This window comes from Sparus aurata, chromosome 3 (genome assembly GCF_900880675.1).
Source record: "Sparus aurata chromosome 3, fSpaAur1.1, whole genome shotgun sequence".
Taxonomy (NCBI): Eukaryota; Metazoa; Chordata; class Actinopteri; order Spariformes; family Sparidae; genus Sparus; species Sparus aurata.
In genome coordinates this window covers 16,364,388-16,388,450 of record NC_044189.1, presented here as the reverse complement: position 1 = coordinate 16,388,450, position 24,063 = coordinate 16,364,388, and the positions used below count along the sequence as shown (strand labels likewise).

The 24,063-nt window shown below is 41.9% G+C and overlaps 2 protein-coding genes across 43 annotated transcripts in view; both read right to left on the bottom strand.

The window, feature by feature from the left end:
- clasp2 (cytoplasmic linker associated protein 2) overlaps positions 1-2,971 on the bottom strand; it is a 65,388-nt gene extending 62,417 nt beyond the window's left edge. For all 42 annotated transcript variants that reach the window (XM_030412085.1, XM_030412094.1, XM_030412095.1 and 39 more), the window contains exon 1: positions 1,996-2,971. In XM_030412085.1, the coding sequence (XP_030267945.1) occupies positions 1,996-2,193 (198 nt within the window). In that variant the 5' untranslated portion in view covers positions 2,194-2,971. The remainder of the gene's footprint in view (positions 1-1,995) is intronic.
- Positions 2,972-3,326: 355 nt separating this feature from the next.
- Positions 3,327-23,656, bottom strand: fbxl2 (F-box and leucine-rich repeat protein 2). The gene is made up of 14 exons (XM_030412137.1): positions 22,905-23,656; positions 16,319-16,380; positions 13,014-13,068; positions 11,615-11,689; positions 11,280-11,374; positions 10,625-10,789; positions 10,262-10,388; positions 8,987-9,061; positions 8,743-8,873; positions 7,461-7,521; positions 7,312-7,356; positions 6,915-6,971; positions 6,605-6,817; positions 3,327-5,450 (listed from the first exon to the last, which is right to left on the bottom strand). The coding sequence occupies exons 1-14, from the start codon at positions 22,932-22,934 to the stop codon at positions 5,343-5,345; spliced, it is 1,299 nt and encodes a 432-aa protein (XP_030267997.1). The 5' UTR covers positions 22,935-23,656; the 3' UTR covers positions 3,327-5,342.
- Between the last annotated feature and the right edge of the window lie 407 nt (positions 23,657-24,063).

Genomic DNA, 24,063 nt, shown 5'->3' with positions numbered 1-24,063 from the left:
GCAAAAGAGGAACTTTGCTGCTACATTTGCGGAACACTACATGTATTTATGAGTCATGACTTGTGTTTTCCACTCACCTACCCATACCCCATTTATCATTCTAGTTCTCCCTTCCATTCCCCACCTCTCCCATCATCTCTCCATCTATTCTTCTCTCTCTCAGCCAAGTCTTCCATCCTTTTTTGCTCGACAGGGAGCCAATCGGCATCACTAAAAGCCTGCTATGTGAACCTCTCTGGGCTTCACAAATCGCCCCCTCCACACTGCCAGACACCGATCTGAGCTCAAGTTACTGTACGTGTCATCTACAGAGAAGAACAAATCCAAATAAAGGGACATGTTCGCTTGTTACGGCTCGGGATGAAATTCTTGGGGGCAAGCTTTGAGGTGGTGATGGTTTGGTTTTTCGCATCAAACATGTTGGGTTACTGAACCAAAAGAGAATCCTGTGTATAAGATGAAAAAAATGTCCCTATATGGAACATGAATCCACACTCTTCTTCCATTAATCTTTAAGCCTAAACTGCAAACTTTCATAGAAATTCCAAAATATGTTGCTCCAACTGAAAAATTGTGTGTTCAATGATCTAAACTTCAATCAAATACACCCCAAAACTATGTTCTTTCCCCACTTCTATGATATACATTTATATGGACTGATGGCACATTAAATGTGCTTTGAGGCAGAAAGATGCATAACCAGGACATTCAGGAATCTGCAGATTCTAAAATGTCTAAATAATCGGAGGACGCTTCTCCGAAAATTGACCAAACCTTTTCTGTTTTGGCCAATAACAGCACGTAAGGATTTAGGGCTTCATTTGTCAACAAACAGAAATAAATGTTTGATGCAATTAAGTTGGATTGGGGCTTAAAATTAAGAGTAGGTAACCACAATAGCAGTAGTGGCACATCTTTATCAGGAGCGGAAATCAGTTTATAACGTTGTATTTAAAATATTATAAAAACAGAGACAAACAAGCATTTTGTAACACAAGAGAGAGAGAAAGAGAGAGAGAGAGAGAGAGAGAGAGAGAGAGAGAGAGAGAGAGAGAGAGAGAGAGAGAGATGAGGAGAGAATGCTTTCTTTAGGCTGAATGCACAATTTCCACGCTCTCGCAGACTTGCTGAGAGTCAGTCCTGCATATCAGTGCAGACAATGTTTATCACTCAAAAATAGACTTTGGGATTTCGATTTCAGCATGCTTCAGAAAGAGACTCCAGACTGTTGTGAATTGCTGTCTGGATAAGTGTGATACCTTGGCAAAAATGTCACATTCCAGCGTTTCTGAGATATGGGAGAGAGAGTGCAGACATGGCAAACACAGAGAGAGAGAGGGGGGGGGGGGGGACACGACGAAAGAGAGAGAATTAACAGAAAAACTATGAAAAGGCAAAAGGAAAGATTGAAAGTGTGTGTGCAAGTGGGAGAGAAAATGAGAAAGAGAGATGGATGGATGGATGGATGGAGAAAAAGCATGGGTCATAACAATGAGGGTTCAAACCCCTCCCCCATCCTCTAGTCATCCAGCAGTCTACAGTGCTGACAATAGACTCAGTCTCATCCAAAACAACTGCATAAACTCCAACAAACCACAGGAATGCCCTGCAAGTGTCCTACTGTGTCACTGGGAGGGAATTTAAATATGTCTGCCTCCCCTGATCCAGGACTTGACTGCTAGGCTGTCTAACTATATAAAATGCATATTCATTTTTTTATATTCTGACTTGGCAGATGTAAGAAAAGAAAAAGGGCAGCCAGTAGATGAGCTATTTTTAAAGGAGCTCTTCATACCACTGAGGCGATGACAGCTCGTTTGAAATGTTTTGATTTCGCTGAAGTTAGCATTGATACAAATCTCTCGGCAAAGCTCGAAATTTCCAATCCTCCCCCTGTCCCAGGCTGGTGAAAAATAATTCATGGAAAGGCCGAGGTGGTGAGTGATGCAGTGACAGTGCGATGCCCTTATACGATGACAAGCCATTATCTCTCACCTTGAAATTGCTGGAGTTCACCCATCCCGTTAGCTCGTCCACCGTTTTATCCAGCCGGGGTTTGTCCTGCTCCACGTCCGGGGAACGTTGCGGATCGTTCAGGTAGTCAATGAGGTCCTGGCTGACCTGCAACCTGCGGGTAACGTCTTTCTGGACTACCTGCTGGTAAAAATAGTCCATGTTGTCATGTTCCTCCATTTGGCACTCAGTGCCGTGTGGCCAGCCACTGACGCCGGCCGAGGACAGGAGACCGTCGGTGGGACGGGGTCCGAAAGAGATTTTTACTAAGACCCGAGGAGGGGCAGAGAGAGTGTGCTGTCTGGACTGCTTCTAACTGATGTTTGGGCATCAACATGCAACTCCTGTAAAAAATGCGATTATTTTAACCCACGAATCATCCCTCTGCTCAAATCAAAACCTCAACTTTGTATGACAAAGACGTAAGTTAGCTTGCTAGCTCTCTTACTAGTCACGTTAACGTTAGCTCAGAAGGTTAACTTAAAACTTCAAAAAAGTTGAATAAACGTGTAATAATGGTGGACGGGAGCAGGTTCCTTCAATATATCAGCATCAAAACAAGCTGGCCGGCTCTCTGTTATGCTAACAAAAATAGCACCTAGCTAGTTAGCACAGCGACCCAAACAAGGATAGACCGCTTGACATCAGCTAGCTCAGCTAGCTCAGCTAGCTATCGTTAGTTATCCACAGGCCTGGCGCCTGGCTCCTCTCCGCTTTTCTATTCCATGACCACAGGCTGGAAAGTCTGCTGGTCTTTCAGCTGTCGACTCCTTCACCCGATAAAGTTGCAGCAAACTTCCACAGTGAGAGCTCTGCTCCAGTCACGCGGTTACTGCTTTCTCCTTAATCCAGGAATAATCGCCGCCACCGTTAAACCCTTTAAGAGGCGCTAAAAGCTTGCGCGCTGCCGGGGACTGCAGTTTATCAGGGGGCGCAACCGATCAACGATCAGGCCGATGGGTCTTCAGGCACCGCACAGCAGGCCGGGATAATGCCTGATGTAAAATGCCGAATAATTTATTGTACCGTGGAGCACACATGTGCTTGAATCAGGAGAATTTACACCAGAGGTAAGTAAAAATATTTATTTTGTCGTTGCTTTAAGATAGATATTTTTTTGTTTACTGTAACAGTCATGAATCAAACACACCGCACTGTTTATGTGGGTGTGTCTGCCGTCTACACGGCTCTTGGGTGACATCTAGCTGTGTAGCTGCGGTGTTGCATGCATTCAGTTTGCCGCAGTTTACTCTTCAGACACTTGGAGACAAAATCTCACACCAGAGAGACAAAGCACATTTACTATTAGTCACTTTTATTTATTCATTTTTTTTTTTTTTTTCATTTATTTCTTTATTTTCTTAAACATAAACTGTTAAAACAGCTGTCAAAGAGAGGGCATTAGTATCACAGCCAGTCACGTTAGCCAGCTCCATCTGAGTCTCCATTCTTCTTTCTGTCTGATCTCCTTGTTTCAGTCCTATCCATCGTCCTGCCAATCTCCCCAGTCTTTGAGCACTTGGCACTACACAGCACTTGCCAGTCTCTTGTTTAGTGCAATATTGCAAGCTGCTTCTGCTTTGTTGAATTTTTCAGTAGTGGTGTTTCACGTCCAATACATGTTTTACTCAGTGTGACAAGATCCTGTTGGTCTGAAGGAGTGTTTGTATAGAGCGAAATAAAATTTTGCTTCTGGGACTTTCCAAGGACTGCACATGACACTCCTGTTGTCACGTTTTGTAGCATTTGATGAGGATGTCATCTCATCAAACCTGTGTCTAATTCTAAATAGTTCCTCATGTGCTGCTTAGGGCATAGAGTGAGTGGAGTATATTGAATACAGAAAATTCTTCATATCCTACATCATCAGTAAATTGCCAATTATAGAAAACTACACTAAATTAACTTTCAAATACAGAAATTCACGTGATTGTCAAAACGTTGAGGTGCCTTCGCTCACGTTCTCATCTCTAAACAAATTCACATTTCAGTTTCTAAAGCAAAGTTGCACCAACATTAGCCCTGATTGATATCCAAATACAAACAGCAATAAATTTGAATAATGGACAGTCCAGTCCAGTTAAAAACAGTTGATGTACCACCGTTTTCCCAGTGTTACTAAACTCACTCTGAACAGTAGGGAGACTGGAAACCTACTGATGTAAACAAGTTTGTCTGTGGTGCTAACCTAATCCAGGATGTAAACAAGTCAAGGTCAAGTAGGAGCTAGTGCACAGGGCTACTGACAGGACTGGATCAGGGCCGACAAGCCAACACAACCACACAGTGCACAGGAGAGGCCGCTCATCCCAGTAGCGTACAGAGTCAACATAACGCTTTTAGACACTAACGGTCTGAATCATAGGTCCTTGTTTTCTTTTTTTCCATTTGAAAAAGAGTGACAGACATATCTCCCTCTCTGGATAGACAGGCATGGACAATTACAATAAGCACTGGAAAAAAAGGGGAAAATAAAACAATTTTTTGTTGGCCTACCCCAATTTTAAGTGAGTTGCCATAATTGTAATTCTTTTTTTTTCCCATTGCAAAACATTCTCTGTACGAACAGAATCAAAATCTCAGCAAAAGTTTCTCAGATGCACAAATATGTCACATGTCCTGTTCTGTACTTCCTGTTTTTTTTTTCCCTCTCAACTCTTTCCACACTAGAGAACTGAGCTGGCTGTGCCAAAGCTTCAGTGTGTATATCCAGACGACCTGCATTTCCCACAACCCAGCTCTCCTCTCCCTCCATGCTGCGTGTTTATTGGTCAAAGCAGAATGAATCACAGGATGGTCACATAGAGGTGTCATGTGATTGGTTGAGATGATACTCCACAGAGAGCGAACTGTTGTCCAAGATGACAATATCGTCATTTTTTTTTTTTTTTGTTTGAACATGATGCATTGTAGTTCCACTATTCATTCCTCCACGCCCTTCAGGTGGGGGGAGTCAGGGGTGTGAGGAGCAGGATGGAGTGGAGAACCTGTTTTTGTCTTTACAGTGAGAAAGAGAGAATGAGACAGAGAGAGAAAAAGTCCTTCCATCCGTCCTTCCATCCGCGTTCTTTCCACCCACTCCTCCACGCCCCCGACCCCGGGGCTGCTGCAATGCTGATCGGTGAGCAAGAGGAGAGAGGAGGGGCGGGTTCAACTGATCAGGGATCAGTGGCGATCAGTCAGTGTATTGATCAGTGATCAGGAGCAGTGAGTGGGTCCAGCCCCTCCTCTCCCCTACACCTCCCACCAGTCCCCCCCCCACCACATTTCAACACATATCAGAGCAGCAGGACCTGCAGACAGAGGTGCCCCCCCCTGGCCCTCCACTGTCAGAGGATGATGCAGCAGCGGCACAGACGCTGGCCACCTCCATGTACAGAAGGAGGGGGTGTCACTGGGGCAAAGTAGGCGTGGACCTTGATCTCTGGAAGGTGGGCCTGTGCAGGGAAACGGTGTGTTAATACCAGGGAATAAAATGACAGAAAGACGTAGATTTTATAATTATATAACTATATTCTAGATTGGTTTGTATCTATTTCACACTTCCTTTGGATCAATGCTAAGTAAGCCCCTAAAACATTTAATAATCCAGAATCTGTTCTGCAACCAGTCAACTGTTCTTTATTTTCTTTAAGGAAAAGCTTGATGTTTTGGGAATATGAATTTGCATAATTGTCAAGTGTTTGACGGGGAGATCATTGCCACGCTTGTCTGTGTCTTTTTAATATATGGCTATAGCCAGCAGAAGGTAAAGTTTGCTAAGCAGAAAGACTGGATGGGGATTTCCTGGAGTCACTGTTGGTTAACTATTGTACACAACTCCCCAGTAAAATTCCACCTGCTGTCATTAGTGACACAATCCACTGGATTACAAAACATTGAATCTAATCCAAATTTGTTATTGTTTTTGGATTGGTTCAAAATCAAACATTGAAAATATTGCAAAGTTTTATACGGCGCATCTTCCATATTTTGGGTTTTTAGTTTGTCAAATCATATTACTGTTACAAAAACAGTACTGGCATAAAGTACAGGTGTACTGTGTGTACTACAACCTGTGGGATGCTTTTACGTTTTTTGTTGCTGTTGTTTTTTTAATCAAAGGTCACACGGACGACAAAGAAAAAGGAGAAGCACTTAAACGTTCACCTTCTTATTTCAATGTAAATAAAAAGGAATAAACACTCCATTATCATCAAAACCACTAGAGTGGAGTAACTTGCTTTGATATGCAGAAGAACACATTCACACTAAATAATCTACTAATATGATCGTGTAATAGTGATGATATGTAATCCGTTACTACCCAACCTTGTTAGGCTAGCCATTTTCCCCCTTCCTCTTATCTTAATGCTCAGTTATGCTAATAAACTGCTGGTCATAGCCTTAAATCTAACAGACATGTTTGAGAGTGGGTTTGATCCTTCTCATCTACTGTAATCCAAGTGTAGTTTACAAAATTCTGAGCTACTCCTTTAATTCAAGTATAAGGGTTAAGATAAAATAAGGACAACAAGTGATCCAATCTCCAAAAAGAGCAGTTACTATTTGATCAAAAACAGCCATTATTTCCCTGTGTAATTCCACTGACCCGGATGCGTTTGATGCCAGCCCTGGTGACTTGCTGACAGTCGTAGAGCTCAATGCGCTCCAGACGGTGGCAGCTCTTCAGGTGCTCCAGTGTGACGTCAGTGATGAGGGGGCAGTTGTCCAGCTCAACCACGGTGAGGCGCTCTTGTCCACAGGTGCTGCTGCTCAGAGCTCTGATGCCATCGTCTGTGATCAGTTCGCAGTGGGACAGGGACTGTGGTCAGGGTTAAAAACACACAGATAGATGGATTAAAGCTCCATACGCATGCAGAACCTGGCACAAACTCAGAACTGTGGGTGTTAAGGTTTACCAGTGCCTGCAGGCGAGGGCAGTGAATAGAGAGCTGAACCAGGGTGTTATCCGTCACCTGTGGAGAGGAAAAGCTTGATTAACAGACTGTTGACAAATGTCAAGAAACAACCTGAGTTTTAATTTACAGTTTTTAGGAACAATTTAGTATCTAATTTCATATGCAGCTAATGCGCATGTTCTGTCTCCTTCTTTGCTTTCTGTCAAAATTAATTTAAATACTGATGTCATTGCTTTCTTTACCACAAACCTGCCATGCACATAATCACTTCTGTCTTTTTCCTACAAACTAATCTCTACCCAGACAGATCAAAGCCGTGAATTCTACCAGTTTCAACACGAATTAATACAATGAACACAAAGTCGGGAATAAACAGGGAATCCACAAATTGTCTTACCAAAATACATTCTTCTAAGTCCATTTTTTCGAGCTCATGACAATTCTGTGGAGAAGAACAGAAATCATTGAATCAAACTCAGAGATGATGAGGTGAAATGGATGGTTGACCCAACAAAAAGGTTCACAGACCAGCTAAATTAAACTCACCCTGGCCAGCACAGTGAATCCAGCGTCTGTAACATGGGAGCATCGTGCAGCTTCAAGGATCCTGAGAACACACAGATACACACAAGCAATTTGTAAAGGCTACATGGAGGGTACGGTACAGCACTGTGTACTAAGGTCAATCAAATCATCGGCCAGCAACTGAGTAAGAAGAGGGACCTAGTGGGCTGCAGTGCAGTGTCAAGGATTCTTAACCACGTTTTGGGTTCATGTGTCGGCCCTGAGATCCCCTGTCAGGTAGTATTTAAGATTTTTTTCCTACAATAAATCGTCAATTTTTCTCCATTTGCAAACAGAAACATTTTCTCTGAGCAGAGAGGTCATTTATAGTATAAAACTGATTTCTAATTTTTGTTTTAAAGAAGGGGTTTAAGTCTTGTATTAATTTCTAGTTATGCCTTTTTGCTTTTGATCAACAATGTCTTGGTTAAATTATCTATCATAGCAATGATGCAATCATCTTATATTGCATTTTGCATTCCTTAGGTATTGTATTTCTACTAATCAAAGGTGCAATATGTAAGACTGTTAGTTTAAAACATTTTAAAAAATGAACTGAAACTTACTAAAATATTAACAGAATTTGAAGAAATAAAGTATTAAGAGAATGTAAAGAAATAACAGTGCTGATGTTACATCAAAGACATCTCTATTTCTGTGTTGCAGAGTTATCTAATGAAGTTAGCATGTAAACCAGCTAGCCCTGGCTCGTCTGGTGGAAGATAGCTCGGTCTCCAGTGGTGGGCGCTGACTGATACCGACCTACCTCTCACTACTCTCCTGCTTCACTTCCTCCAGTCCCTGCCTGAACCCGTTGTTTCTTTGCCCATTCTAACCATTTGGCCATTAACACGGCTTACTGAGCTAACTAGCAAATGGCAGCTACAGATAGCAGCAGTCAGCAGTTACTCTGGTGATATGGCCATATGTTTAGGAAAGTATGAATTTGACAGGTAGCCAATTTTTAAATGTTGCACCTTTAATTGTAATATCCACATTCCCCCAAAATGCATGTGTGGTTTTCTGTTCAATCTTTTATTTCCAAGCTTTGGATTGTGTGTGCATCCTTTTCTGTTCTATGTAGAAGGACACCATTGATGAAATACAGACTATTTGTGGATTCTGGCACTTTCAGGTAGCCAAAATTACTTGCAAAACACAAATACTTGATGATTCTAGTCCACTTTTGGAAATGATAGTAGTCACACTGCTTGAGCGAGAGATTTTTTTGGATGCTGAACCAAGCTCTCTGTGTTTTTCTCACTTGAGTCGGGGACAGTTGAGTCCCATCGCAGTGAGAGAGGCATCAGTGATGTTACTGCAGCCCGACACACAAAGGATCTGTAGCTTGTGGCATCCTCGGCACAGACTGACCAGACCTTCATCTGTTATTTGCTGAAGGCAAGAGACACAAGAGACAAATTACAAAACACAGAGGCACGCAGAGACTTCCATCATGTATTATTATCTCCCTCCTCCAACATCCCAGAATCAAATGTTTGCCTTACTGTGCATGACTGCATATTGATGGTGGTGAGCTCTGGGCAGTGTTTCTGAAGGTGTTTCAATGCGCCATCGTCCAACTAGGTTAGAATAAAAAATACACTGTATTGTTAATCAAACACCTAATCAACAATAAACGGGAGACAGATTTGCTCATTTCTGCTCTGTTTTAAATCAATTCATGTGTGACTAATGTCAAAGATGATTCATCAGTATTTCTTGGTATTTTTTACAGGCAAGAAAAATAGACTTTGGCTAAAAAGACAACAACAACTGAGCACACAGCCCTGCAAAAGATATAGGTTCTACAGGGGCAGCAGGAAAAGAAATTGCCAGCCAGACACAAACCACAACATCAACAAAAAAAACACCAATGAGATTGAAAAACAAATTCCAATGGATGGAAAATCTTAGGAACAGCAAGTAAGAAAAAGGGCACAATTCAATTCAGTGAGTAATTTTTGAGCAGTGGGAAAGAAATGTGGCTTGTGGGGAATACTATGGTTTTTCTTTTAAATTAATAATCTCGGAATAAAAGGTTTATATTTTTTGTTTCAGATTTACTGTAGTTCTATCTATCTGAAGCATATACTGAGCTGTCTACACAACCAGAGGACCCTGTTCACGTAAACTGTATAGAGCAGTGTCAGATAACACAACAACATCTTGATGCACAGGAAAGTAAAAATGTTTTGATCAAGCCAACCCTTTAAATATTGGCAATTTAATTGGAAAATTTGAAGAATAACCCTCAAAAACTAAAAATTCTGTCATCATCTTCTCACCTTCATGGCTATGGAAAGTTGTACGAACATTTGTAATTAGCAAAACATTCCTGGAGCTTCCCAGCAAAACACAATAGCAGCATTCTCCCAAACGACTGAAATAGAATAAATAGAATAGAAAAAAAAGAAAGAAAACTTTGATGGGGTGTGCGCTGACAATTTTAGTTTCTAAACTACAATAAGATCTTCAGCTTAACAAAGGGTTCAAATAAGATCCATAAATGTTTTCGTGGACTACTAAATTTCACTTGACTTTCCATCAGTGTGGAGGTGAGTAGATAATGATTAATAACAATATACATTTTTAATTTTAGGGGGAACATTTGCTTTAAAAAGGTGAGCCTGAGTGATATTTGAGTATAAGTGTTAAAGTAGAACTGTATTCAACGTGGAATGTGGAAAAGGATCAAAAACGCCCGCGTGAAAATAAATGAAATATTGCTTTAGTGTGTATACTGTATGTGTGTGTGTGTGTGTGCACTGCCATTGCTGTACCTGTGTGCAGCCTCTGAGAAACAGTCCTCGTAAACCATTGCAGCCTCTAGCCAGAGCCTCGATGCCATCACGAGTGATTTGATCACACCACGATAGGTTCAACAACTCCAGCATTCTGCAGCCATCGCTGAGCATGCACACACGACACAACGAATATGAGGACAAAAACACAAGACATGTGAACCAAATGGGTATATGTCTTATATTGTATCTTTGTATAAAAAGCAGAGTGTACAATGTGGGGTGGGTGTGAGGGCTTGAGGGGGAAATGAGAGCTTTTTTTCTTGAAGGGGTTAACAGGGGTTGTGTTATATGGATTTAGGTTTAAATAGTTGAGGGAGACGCCAGGTGTGTGGGTGCTACCTGAGGGCCTTGAGGGAGTGGTTGCTGATGGACACACAGGAGGTGAGATCTAGCTGTTTGAGTTTGGAGCAGAACTTGCTGAGGCTGAGACAGGTGCTGTCTGTGATCTTTGTGCAGCCGTTCAGGTTCAACACTTCGATGTTTCTGCAGTTCTGAGCAAATGTCCTGGGAAACAGTTGAAACAGGGGGGTGGGAGAAGGGGGAATTACTCAAGAGTCACTTCATTGAATAAATAAGAAGTCAGGCGGTAGGAGCTGCTCAGGAGCCAATTAACAGTGTCATCTAAAGGCCCTTGGGAGGTTGTTGTACAGCTCGTGAATGTTTCCTTTTTTACTCTCCAAAGAGCAGCTTGTACGTCTTTAACTCAGCTGTTTATTGTTGTGATAACAAAGTGAAACCATTTAAATGTACATATCAAGAGGTTTCATGTAAAAACAAAATGAAACAACCATTTGTCCTCTGTTGTTTTTGTTTGTGTGTGTACACAGTACAGTGAGATTTAATTAAATCAAAAAAAGAGTCACTTCACAGACTCCCCTGGGACTGAAGAGGCACAAGATGCTTAAACTTTAAACCAACAAGGCTTTAGGTAAAAGTCAAAGTAGAACCACACTTATTGCATCAGTGTGTATCAGAGACACGATGAGTATCTCACTTCATGGAGGCATCTCCTACGCTGAGGCAGCCCCTGAGGCTCAGCTGCCTCAGGAAGCCTCCACAGCGCTTCGAAATGTTCTCCACCACCCGACCCTGAGAGACACAGGGACAGAGAGAAAGAGAGAAAGATGGACAGAGGGCCACAGGACAGAGGATCAGCTGTGACGTCACACTCGGCACCAAAGCCTACTGACCCAGCACTAAGCCTCGGGCTGGATAATGCTACTCAACGAGCACACACGTGCAGCACACAGAGAAGAGCACACGCACGCACTCAAGTACTGTCCATTCTACAGCTCTCTTATTTCTCCCTCTCATTAACACACTCCTCACCTCGATGTCTGTCTGGAAGTTGAACAGGTCAATTTTCTGCCAGTTGCTGCCATCGAGAGCCAGGACGTTCCACGCCTGAGAGGGTGACAGACAGACAGGTTGTGGACAGAGACAGACATGTGGGTCAGACAGAGGTGGAGGGAAGGTGACCGGGGACTCATAATACGTGGGAGAAATGAACGAGCACAGGGGGTCAATGTCTACTGTACAGCAGTCTGCGTGTGCTGGTACACTAGCTGCTGTTTTCACTTCTTACCGCCCCTGATGTGAGGAATTAGTGAAGAACAAAGACTCTTAAATAAGTAATAACAAATCATCAGGTCCTCCTGCACAAATAAAGGATAAAAAACTATGACTGATGCAGGAAATTCAGAATACATCAGGAAACCACTATAGGACTAGACATCAGCTCAACAGCTTTTTCATGTCATTCATGTGAGGATATTTACACTTATTAATTGCGTTCATAATTAATTAATATTTTAATACTTAATAATGTCATGTCAACAATTGACTTTATCGCAGATCATGATTAATGATTAATAAGTAATTAAAACTTAATAAGTATTAATTACTTATTAATCATTAATCATGATCCGCGATAAAATCAATTGTTGTCCCATCCCTATTGATCACATGTATTCTAAGTCTTTCAGTAATGTTATTAGATACTGTTCTGTTGATATATTACACAAGACATTTGAGTATAATACTAGAAAAATAAACACATGAAAAACATTATGTTTATGAAGAAGTTCAACTTAACATAAAAATGGTATGTATAAGTCTGCATTAATTCATCTTAATCAGACTCAGATAGCTATTTCATTAAAATGGATTCAACATGATAGAAACACTTTAGATGTGACACAGCGCTGAACTTATGTCATACAATTAGATAAAAAAGTTACATGTTATATAGATTTAAACTCAACAAGTGTGGGCTCTTGAAAATTATAATGTGAATTTTTCGCTTTTGTCTTGACGGATAATCAAGAAAATGACCATCTGGCCAGTCGTAACAATGGTTGGGAATTTAGACAATGATAAAACATAGACTGCAATTAACAAAAGGTACAGAGAGATAATATTTTCCTTTTAGCATGTGGAGCTGATATAAGGGGAGCAGCCACCACAGCTCTGAACTCACCATCCACGTGCTGAGCCCTTATTATTGACAGATAGCTCATTCATAAATGGCTTTCAGCTGCACTGCACTGTGGCTCAGCAGTGGTCCACTTACACATAACCAGCAGATGGCACTACGTTATAGACGTTTCCAAAGAATTCAATAATGGTAAACAAGTTTTTATTTAACCATAGTTCAGAATTACATGAATCCCTTCACTGTGTTAGTGGGCAGTGGGTGGTTTGGAGGTGTGGAGAGGGCAATGCTTACCTTGGATACTTGGGCACACCTACAGAGTGTAACCACATCTAGATAGGAGAATATTCTGGAAAAAGAGACCAAAAAAAAAATATCCAGATTTAACTTTATGTGTGATTTAATGTGTTTTGTGTGTGTGTGTAGGAATCAGAACAATCCCCTGTTTGGTCGGTAGCCCCACACACAGGCAGTGTTTGAGCTGTGGGCCGGTCAGCCACAAAGGGCTGCATGCAGCAGGCTACTGGGTCAGCTCAATCCATTAATCTGCCAATGAGTAATCTCTGGCACTCAGACAGGCAAGGCCACAGACAGCATGGGACAGACAGACATATTATATACAGAAGGACACATACAGGAAAGCAAACTTGTCTGATTATTCTTGCTGTCACTGCTCATAGTGGTGCCTTAAAGGGCCAATCTATAGGACATTTGAGGTATTCAGACAATTGTCATGGTGCCAGAGCTTTGAGTGCAGCTGGGGTCTGAATGTCCTTTTAACCCTAGGAAACAGGAGCCGGCCATTGTTTCCTTCATATAGACACAGACAAAGGCTGTGTGTTTTGATGTGTGTTGGGCCAGGGGCATGTTGGGACATGCCTCTATAATCTATACCGGAGTCTTGTGTCAGGGAGTGCAGGAATACAATCGACAAAGCGATGCAAAGACGCCCACACAGGTGCCCTCGAACACATCGAACACACACACACACACACACACACACACACACACACACACACACACACACACACACACACACACACACACACACACACAGTCCTTGGAGTGACTGCAGGCCACCAGGAATGTTGACCAATCAAGCAGGCACTCATCGATCTCCCTTTCTAATAACTGGTTAATGGCTGTGACGCTGATCATTGACTGGCTGTCTGTTTTAATCAAACACAATCTGACTTTCCATTATGTGTGAGCGAGAGGCCTTTTACCAACCACAGAAGAATTTCTCGTTAATCGTACACACATGGAAGCCATCAGTCAATCTGATTCAGGGAGTCCTGTTTGATATTTTGCACTTGATTATAAAAGCATGTCAAGAGAAATCCTCCCGTTTGAGACTTTATCATGATGGTGAGGTGATATATTAGAGCCAAATTCAGATGAACACCATCATGAGTATGTTTTTATATTCACTGGAGACAACCGCCAATGCTGCCCCTAAACACAGACAAAGACAGAAAATGCATTAGCAGTCTTTGATTGCGCTGTCAAATCCTGCCTGTTTTTTCTGCCGTGGCACATAATGGGATTTTAATGGAGCATAGTCTTGTTTGTTGACAAAATGTACACCTGGCCCTTCAAGCATGGCCAGATGAGAGAGAGTCAAGCCTCCACCACTAGTCTGGGACCGGTTGCCATAGTAACTCCAGTTAGACATGAATTTGGGTGGTTGTAGGGAGGGTGCTGAGTCAGTGCTTCTGGGTAAGAAGACCTGAACACTCTCTCTCGTCTGTCACACAAAGGTTCTTCTATATCACGGCAAGGTTTTCAGTTTACATCTACACTGCACTAACCTAGATAAGAGCGGTTTACAATGCACCACCTGAAAGGCAGATGGACGCAAAAACAAGTCAGGCTCGCTCACAACGACGCTTGAAACATAAGGCTATATGACAAATTTAGAGGAAGACACCACAACTCAGACTCAGTAGAGGGCATACCTCTGCCAAGTGCCCTTTAATTCAATCAAGCCTAATCCAAAATCAAACTCAATAGCCCTGATTCACTAGGAACTTAAACCTCCCATTACTGCTTAATCATGATTTAAGATGACCAGATCTAGAATCAGCATCAAATTGTACTCACTCATAGGCACCAGCCACTTTTATCAATTAAAAGAAAAAGTCATAAAACACACAATCTTGTAATGTCAAAGAAGGTAAGAAAAACCCCATCCTACACCCACGTTTTGTGGAACATTACTTAAGTGGCTTTTGTGTAATCCTCCCGACAAACCAACCAACCAACAAAAGGCAACGGGTGAAAACATAATCTTCTTGGCGGAGGTACTAATTCACTGATTCACTGAAAAAAATAATCTGAAGATTAATCAGTAACAAAGTAATATTCAGTTGTTGCCCTATTTCTTTTGAGTGTTCATGTCTAAAGTGGCAAAAGTGTCCAGTATTTCTAAAGAAGTGTGCCCAAACTCTTTCCCTTGGTGGGCCAAAACTGAAACTTAATTGTGGGCAACAAGCCAAAAGCAAACACCGTTTGTATTGTATTGTTAAGATGCAAAATGGTGCTAGTTACTCCAATAAAAAATAATCTCACAAAATAACTGAGTAGAAGAACATTTTTCTTCTTTTCTGTCCTGTGAATTGTCTAACAGCCCGTTAGATTAATATTGCAACCCTTGTATGGCTCCGTATCTCCGGGTTTGATTAATGTCTAATTATAAAAGTGGCATGAATTTACTTCCTATATTTTATATTTGAGTGATTGTGTTTTAAACATCGACACACAATTGCATGAGATAGATAATACAAAATGCACCTGGGGCACCATAATGTCCCTGTTTATGTACCATGGTGATAGGGCTTAACAACGTTACACAGTAAATAGAGAAAAGGCTCCAGTCAACCCACTTTCCATGGTTTAGAAACAAGATTTACTGCTGTAACAATGAGTCTTCCTCACAGCCGATGTTGTGTAAGTGTCTCAACGTGACACATGTGACGATAGGTCATGTGTTGTACTGTAGGTAGCGGGCGAGTGCATGAGTGAGTATGAGTTTTTCTGTCCACCAGTGAAATCAGTGGTAATGGGTGTACTGGTAGTCTCTGTGGTTCACAGCTGGAGCAGCAGAAGAGCACAGCACTGCGGAATTCCCCACCAGCTAAGACAAGCTATTTATAGCGCACACACACACACACACACACACACACACACACACACAGACATACAGTTTGCATAGGCCCAGAAGCGTTTTCTTACACACACACACAAATCCACATATAAATCAGTGTGGCGGATGAAGACGTATGAGTGTGTGATGTCGACTTTATGGGTCATGTGGGACAAAATATTGGTCTGTAGGTCACACAGGTAACAGAAGCTCATTTCAGACCAGTGACCAAAATACATCACACAAAAAACACTCAGACACCTACACAGCAGACACACAGCTAGTGAAAACGAATACACACTGCCAACGACACACATACACACTTCTGCCTAGTCCAAGGCTGCTTCAGCTAATGAGTAACCCTGACCTAAGCCCTTGTCCCAGGGTATGTTGTGTTGTATTTTGTGTGTGCGTGTCTGGTGGAGCAGGGAGGTTGTTGTGTTATTAATCTTACCTAAGAAGAAGCTCTTTGGGGAGCTTCTTGTTAATGGGGGCTTCATCGCTGTTTGAGAACACCTGCCGAGACACAAGATAAACAATAACAATTAATGTGTGTGTGTGTGGGGGGGGGGGGTCTCTGAGGTGGTCAGGAGCAATGACACAGAAACAGAGATCAGAACATAGAAAGGATCATTAGAGCGTCACAAGATCATTACAGAAAATACAGATCTGAATCAGGCTCAGGGACAATTATAGTTTTGTTTCATTCACTCAAAATGTGATTAAAGGAAGCTTTCATACTTCAATCCTCATATTGTGACAAAAATATCAAATCAAAGACAATTTAACAAAAGCTTTCAGTACAATTAATCAGAAATTACCCCTCATTTTCTACATTATATAAAGTTTTCATATCGCCATATATTGGACAACATATGTACTGATACCAATATATCTGTGATAGGCCAATATCAGCTGACTGATATATTACTCGGGCTCTGACACAAAACATTCACTTCTTAAATCAATTTCAATGTAAGAGAGGAAAGAGAAAATCCACGGTGCTCCTTCTGAGTGAACAAAAATAATAACTGAGGCTACATATCATATCAGTTAGACAAATCAAACTGGAATCTTCCAAAAAATGTTGTGTCTTTTTTATTTAAAATTCCCTCTTTTTGTGACTATCCATCCACGGCAGATCTGCGGTAAAAAATGACTCAAAAAGCCGATCAGCGTCTCCCTAAGCCCAAGATGACATCATCAAGTGTCTTGTTATGTCCACAACGCAAAGATATTGACATTACTGTGATAAGGGAGTAATGAAACCAGAAATATTTACATTTAAGAAGCTGGAATCAGAGAATTTTGACTTTTTTTTTTCCAAATAAATTACTGTCATCTATTAATTAATTTAATAGATGACAAATAATCAATTGTTGCAGCTATAATTGGAAGATACTCATTAAATTAGTCTAACTCATACTCCATGAATGATAAAATAAATCATTTTATTGTACACAAATAGTTAATTTGTCTTTTTGTTGTTCTCCTTCACTAGCATTGAAAACGCCATAGAAAGGGATCTCTTTGCAGCCAGTATGCACAAAAGGAATGAATACATCAACCTATAAAATGTTGAATGTACAAGCAAACGTGTGTGTTGTGACAAATAAAAAATGACCTATTCCTGATTAAAAATAGAAACTTGAACATCTTTCCAGGTACTAGAGAAAAAAATCTACTAAACTATGCAAATAAACAAGCCAGAGCTACATTTGGCTTTCCGCGTCCCCTCCTTACAAGCTTATAATTCTGTTAGCCTGGTCAGCTTGTTGGCATGCTTATCTCAATTAGTCTACTTGCTGGATGTCTGGCCATCTGCTGAGTGGAACACACACACGCACACACACACACACACAGACAAACACACAAACTGACACACTCACAGGTGATTCAAGTCAGACCTCTGTGTGTGAAGAACAGAGGCAGAACATTCTAGATCAGGTGGGCTGCATTCAGCCATGAATTTAAATTACGGCAAACACCCACATTCGCAGTGCCTCTGCAGACACGCATCCTGCCAGTGATACACTTGTGTCCTCAAAGACTCAGAAACTGTATCTAATGAGGGGGGACTCCCCGCTGTGTTGCATGCAAACTCAAACATCGAAAACGAGAAAACACAAAGGGGAGCAAGGAAAAGGCACGGGAGGAGCAAAAGGTTGATGCTGAAAATGTCTTGGCTGTAGCGCGCTCCATGACAGATGCAGGCTCCACGAAAGAGAAAGGGAAGAGGGGAGGACGAGGGAGCAGGAGGAAGTGGGAGAACCGAGGCAAACAAAGAAATGGTGCAGTCAGGGACCAGAGGAATAATATGTACAAGGTTGAAATCAGAGAGTGAGAGGAGTGACAGGGAGGGAGGTGAGGAAGTAAAGGCCATTTGAGAGGAAGTGGAGCCTAACAGACGAAAGAAAGCGAGTCAGTCCAGTCATGGTCCAGCAAAAGATTAACAAAGCTGGTTTGAATTTTAACATCTATGCACAGGTGTCACCACCGCAGACAAAGTGGTTTAATACACAGATCTGACCAAATCAGTTATCCAGTAAAACTAAGCAACATTTCTATTATTGGTTCCCACATACCTCTGTAGTTAATAAGACATTTCCACAATAAACCAATGAGGGCTGAGGCCAACTACCTCAGTAATGTAAGATTCTACAAGATAAACCCTGTATCATCATCATGTGACTGTCAGCCTCAGTTATATTTAGAACTGTGTCAACTGAGTAAACTGAAAGTAAATTGACCTTAATTGTACAATACTGGACAGAGAGATAGTGACCTGTCAACAGACAAGGCCCACAGTATATTAAGTCACTGTTAAATCCAAACCCCTTCTGTAACACGTCACTCACTTTTGACCTGTCCTTTAACAAATACATGGTTAGACACAATCTCTGCAAAACTAGCTGGCAGTGGGCTTCATTAAGGATGGCATTAGAAACAAAATAATCTTATTGTGGTGTGGTTTACACTTCCAAACTGAAGCTTCAACTTTCTCTGATTGCTTCTGTTCTGGCTTTGTCTGGACTTGTCTGACAGAGTAAGGACTTTGAATTCTGCCGAAACAATTAATCTGATAGATGATAAAAGTAAATACCTTTTTATTTATAAACAAGTAATCGTATTATTCAGGGAAAACTACCCAATACTAGTTGGTTCAAGCTGCTGCTAGTCTCTCTTTTATATCATTTGGGGCTACTGCTGAAGCCTACTATCATTATTGATTAATATGCCGATTATTCTCTCTCTTAACTGATTTTTGAGTCCAAAGTGATTTCATGACACATCTTGTTTTGTACAACCCAAAGATCTTCAGTTGGCTAAAGAATAGGTATGAGATTTTCAGGGTACACTAATCATACAGTATTACAAAATTATTGCTATTATTATCAGTCACAGTGACCCTTGAACCTTGATTTCAACTTTACAGTTTGAAAAAATAAAGAAATAATGTTAAGGATTACATTACACTTCTTTCAACACTTCATTGCAGCTAGAAGATGTTACATTACATTTCATGGAAAACTCAAGAGTTTCTGTGCATCATTTTATACATTATCCAACAGTTCAAACTGGTATATTGGACATTTCTTAGTTAGGATCTTTTGAAGAATTTGAAATAATTTTCAGTGCCTTTGCACAGTGTTTGTCCACACGACCTGTGGACCTTATTTATAGAGTTTACCATCCATCAGAAGACGAGGCCTACATGCAATTAGGTTTGCAGCAATATATTGGTTTCAAGGTACTGACGGTTATTGTACCATGTCCATTTTCTAATCGGTACAATATTGAATTGTACCATATAAGTGTCACTAACAATATGTATATTTTAAGTTTATATAAAGTTTCATGACTGTCAGGACATTATAAAACAATTGTTCAAGCAAAACAACTCCTCTTTTCATAACAAAGAACATTGTGACTGATAATGATAACGATTGTGTAATTCTACATGCCGTAATACTGTGAAAATGTGATACATTCTGCAACCATACACGCAATCCACTCTATCTCTGCCCTCCCTAACTGTTGCACAAATCAAGCCGCACGGGAGAAGTTGCCAGGTGTGATGGCATGAGCAGCGGAGTATTTGGTGTTTAATCTCAGCCAGCGTTGCTCAGTATGGCAGCGACGTTCAAAGCTATCTCCGGTAAGCAAGTCATCACCTCAGTGTTCTGGTGCCCTCGTTCCCTGTGGCAGCAGAGCAGCATTCCCAAGCAGGGAGTTCCTCTCTGCACTCCTATTCCTAGATAGTGTACAACAGGGTTGATATGCTAATCTGGCTTTTGAACTAGCATCGCTCTGGTTTTATGTTTCTTTACCACATTAAAGCAGCTATGAGGAATTTGATCGGAGTCATGTGAAGGGTTCAATTTCTGGACTGCAATACAACAACAAGGGGGCATGTGGCAGGTGTTCATTATGAGGCATCACCAGGTCTTCCTCTATTACTCGCCAGTCGCTCTCTCTGACACACAGCGGCTTGTTTCCCACCGTACACTGGTTTTCATCTGCTTCTAAGAAGCTTACAGCTCAGTTGAGAAATGAACTGATATGGCAACCCACATCAACACCGTGAGCACGTTCTGTTCTCATTCACTCACACATATGTTCGTACTACTGACAGGCTCACAGTGGCCTGTTGGAGAAAGTCAAGTACCATCAAGTCAAACCTCAAAGAATCTCAACAATGTGTGAATGATATTTCCCATTAAAAATGCTCACAGGGTTTGGTGAATCTGTTGGCTGGGAGCTGATGTAAGATTTGTACATAATTGCCAGGAAAGTGTTGACACAGCAAAACGTGGTAATTATCATACCGCAGGAAGGTTATTCAGCTATGTTGCACTACAAAACAGTGGTGGAAAGTATTTTACTTAAATACAGGTTTGAGGTACATGTACTTAGCATGAAGATTTGCATTTTAAGCTTCTTTATGCTTTAACTCTACCACATTACAGAGGCAATTATTGTACCTTTAAAGGTGCACTGTGTAGGTTTGGAAAATACGTCTACAGTTTTAATAAGGTAGTGACGCAAACTTGGAAATAACAATCTGACATACAGTATTTCCATAACTGAATAAACAAGCTGTTCTCGGAGGAAAAAAAGGTCCCCCAGAACACTGTTTGAAACTAGAAAGGTGGCAGGGTCCACCACATATAAACAAAGTAAAACAGTCCTGGGATGACAGTTTGCTTATCTAGTGCCTTCAGTCATGAAAATCAAAGAAGGAAGACTTTAAAACGCTGTCTGCAAAACTACGTAGGGCACCTTTAACTCCACTGTAATCGTCTGATAGCTGCAGTTAATGGTAACTGGTTACTTTGAACTTACATCATTACATCATTACATGTATATGATCTTTATAAGAGTAGTAAAACATGATTTATCTCAACCGGCTACAGCATAAAATGCTACAAATACAGGTCTGAGGTGCACCCATATGTCAAAAGCAAATATTTTACCTTAAACTCTCCTATAGATATTTGATAACTGTTGTTTATGTTCACTTTAACATTAAATAATTTACATGTAAATGAAACAGTATTACGTACTTTTATTCAACCTGTTCAAACATACAATGCAATAAATACAGGTTTGAGGTGCATCAACTTGGCATTAATATTTGAATTTAGCAACTTTATAACTAAACACAACTACACTTCCGGAGGCAGACATTGTACCTTTATGTCCACTGTAATTATGTGACAGTGGGAGTGAAGAGTTTCTTTGAAATGTAAGGTTCTACATGTTTATGATGTAGGCCTGTATACAGTAACACACTTTGCCCTCAACCTGCTACCACATAAATACAGGTTTGAGGGACAATATTTGCATTCTATGTGACTTTATACCTGACTTCAGGTACATTTCAGGGACAAATACTATACCTTTAAAGGTGCAATTTGTAAGAAAGTTAACTTTTGAGTGTCATTCCCCACTTCCCAACCTGTGAAATGATGAAAATCTTTCTTACAAATTGCACCTTTAACTCCACTATAATCATTTGATATTTGCTACACTGAAATTAAAGGTTTTACATGTATATGAGGCGTATAAAGGAGTAAAACGCGTTTTAGCTCAACCTGCTACGGCACAAAACCCTACGAACACAGTAACGCATGAGTAATAACATCCAGTGATGTAATACTGACAGGGACCATTTCTGCCTGCATTATACTTTAACGCTATAATTTAAGTACATTTGTTCACTACATTACACTGCTGTACTTTTACTTGTAGTGAAGTATTTTGTATTAGCTTGAGGTATTGCTATTTCTCACTCAAGCAAAAGACCTGAATACTTCTTTCACCACCTGAGCACTGAGCTCAGTGTGTGTTTACCACCTTTCCAGCACCCCCCCCCCCCCCCCCCCAAAAAAAAAAAAAAAAACCTTCAGATATGGGGAGGTTGTGTGAGGAAAACATGATCATGAACAGCAGGTATGTCACACTATGTATCATGACAGGCTCCTGAGCAACAGTGACACCCAGAAAAGCCACCCGAACCTCCTGTGGCACCTGTCGTTCACAGGTATCACAGGAGGCGTCACAGGTCTTGCAGTGTTATGATGACTAATTGCTACACACTGCCTGTATTTACAACATTTACTCTCCATCTGCAGCCCCACAGTGTGTACCCCACCATCACCACCACCACCACCTCTCCCCACCCCAATACTGAAAGCCTGTAACCTCAGGCGACAGTGGCAGCCAGACTCGGCCCTGATATATTGACTATCCTCGGCCACAGCCCTCCTGTCCCGCAGTCCTGAGCTCCATGTTGTCGCTGTCTGCTGGTGCGGCAGGACAATAACAGGATTTCGGATTACCCTTGGCCAACAAAACGCCTCGGCTCCCGACTACATGTAAAATTAGGAGCACGGTCTAGCACACACGCACGCATGCAAACACACACACACACACACACACACACACACACACACTTTGCTTATACAAGCCCACGACTCCCACGTCTACTAGAAACAAACAGTTTAACCGCTGGTGGTCCACTCCCTCGGTCATACCTCGAACCGGCCCTTGGTGATACCGTTCATGTCTGCGGCGGCACGTCCCTGCTACAGACCGCAGACACCAGTCGAAGCGTTTGACGACTGCCGTTATTGTTTTTGTCGCCGTTTTATTTTTGGTCGGCCGGAGTGTAGGAGCCGAGCTGTGAGCTGGGTCCTCACACCCTCCTCCTCCTCCTCCTCCTCCCTCCGCTGACCCAGCCGTCAGCGAGGCTCCTGTGCCCGGGTCAGTGGCGAGGGTGGTGTCGGTCCGCGGCGGCCTGCGGTAACGTTCGCGCTCGTTGTCTCGGAGACCAACGGCTCCCCAGCCCGTCTCATCACAGGGCTACCAAAATAACAATAATAACATGGACGGTCTGTCAAGTGACTTCACTTCCGCCTCTCCCTTCATCGCTCCAGCGCCAGTCAGCCGGCCCCCAAATCTCCCAAGTTTGCGCAGAAAACACGCGGGCGACGCCAACGTTCACGTCCGCTCTCGTCCCTCACCGCACATCGCACCGCATCAGGCCCACGTACGGTGACTGACACGGACGTTTTCCCTCAATGTTTTGTTTTTACTTGCGGGGAAGGGGGAGGGCTTACGTGACGTCATTGCTGCGGGAAAAGCACGCGTGGTCGATTTGTTTTGATTGTGGGGTCTTGCGGGGATTTTGGCGTGTGAACGAGAAAAGGTCCCTGTTCGACCGCAGCCGTCGTGCCGGTCCCGGGTAGCATCGGCACCGAGACGTGACCCGACACGAACCCTGCGGGTCAGATTAGAGGAAGGAAACACTCGTGTCTGTGAACGACAGATCCATGAGCAAAGAGTCTGTCCGCAGTAGAGATCTGCCACACCGTCACACCGAGGCTTCAGCCTGCAGACACACACACCCAGAACAACTTGGACCGACTCCTCTGTCGCTTCAGCATTATGTAAACTGTGCGAAATAAAAATTAGAATACAGCTGAGTAAAAATACTCTACTACAGGCAAAATGTAGGCCATGTATTATCAGCAAACTAGGCTGTTTAAATCACCTTAAGGAAAAGTACTTATTCTGACAAGCTGAGCCTTTTATATTAACTTGTCATAGGATTATTGTCAGTGATGCATCAATGTGTGACAAGCATTTGTGTTGTTTTTTGTGAAACCTGACAGTGTTGGGCAGTTTAATCTG

Bases quoted from the DNA above. Each gene is read 5' to 3' on its own strand.
- fbxl2 (XM_030412137.1), bottom strand. From the start codon at position 22,934: ATGAACGGTATCACCAAGGGCCGGTTCGAG. The intron at 16,381-22,904 runs GTATGACCGAGG...GTGTCTCGGCAG, and splicing joins TCACCAAGGGCCGGTTCGAG to GTGTTCTCAAACAGCGATGA. The intron at 6,818-6,914 runs GTAAACCTTAAC...CCCTGACCACAG, and splicing joins GCCCTCGCCTGCAGGCACTG to TCCCTGTCCCACTGCGAACT.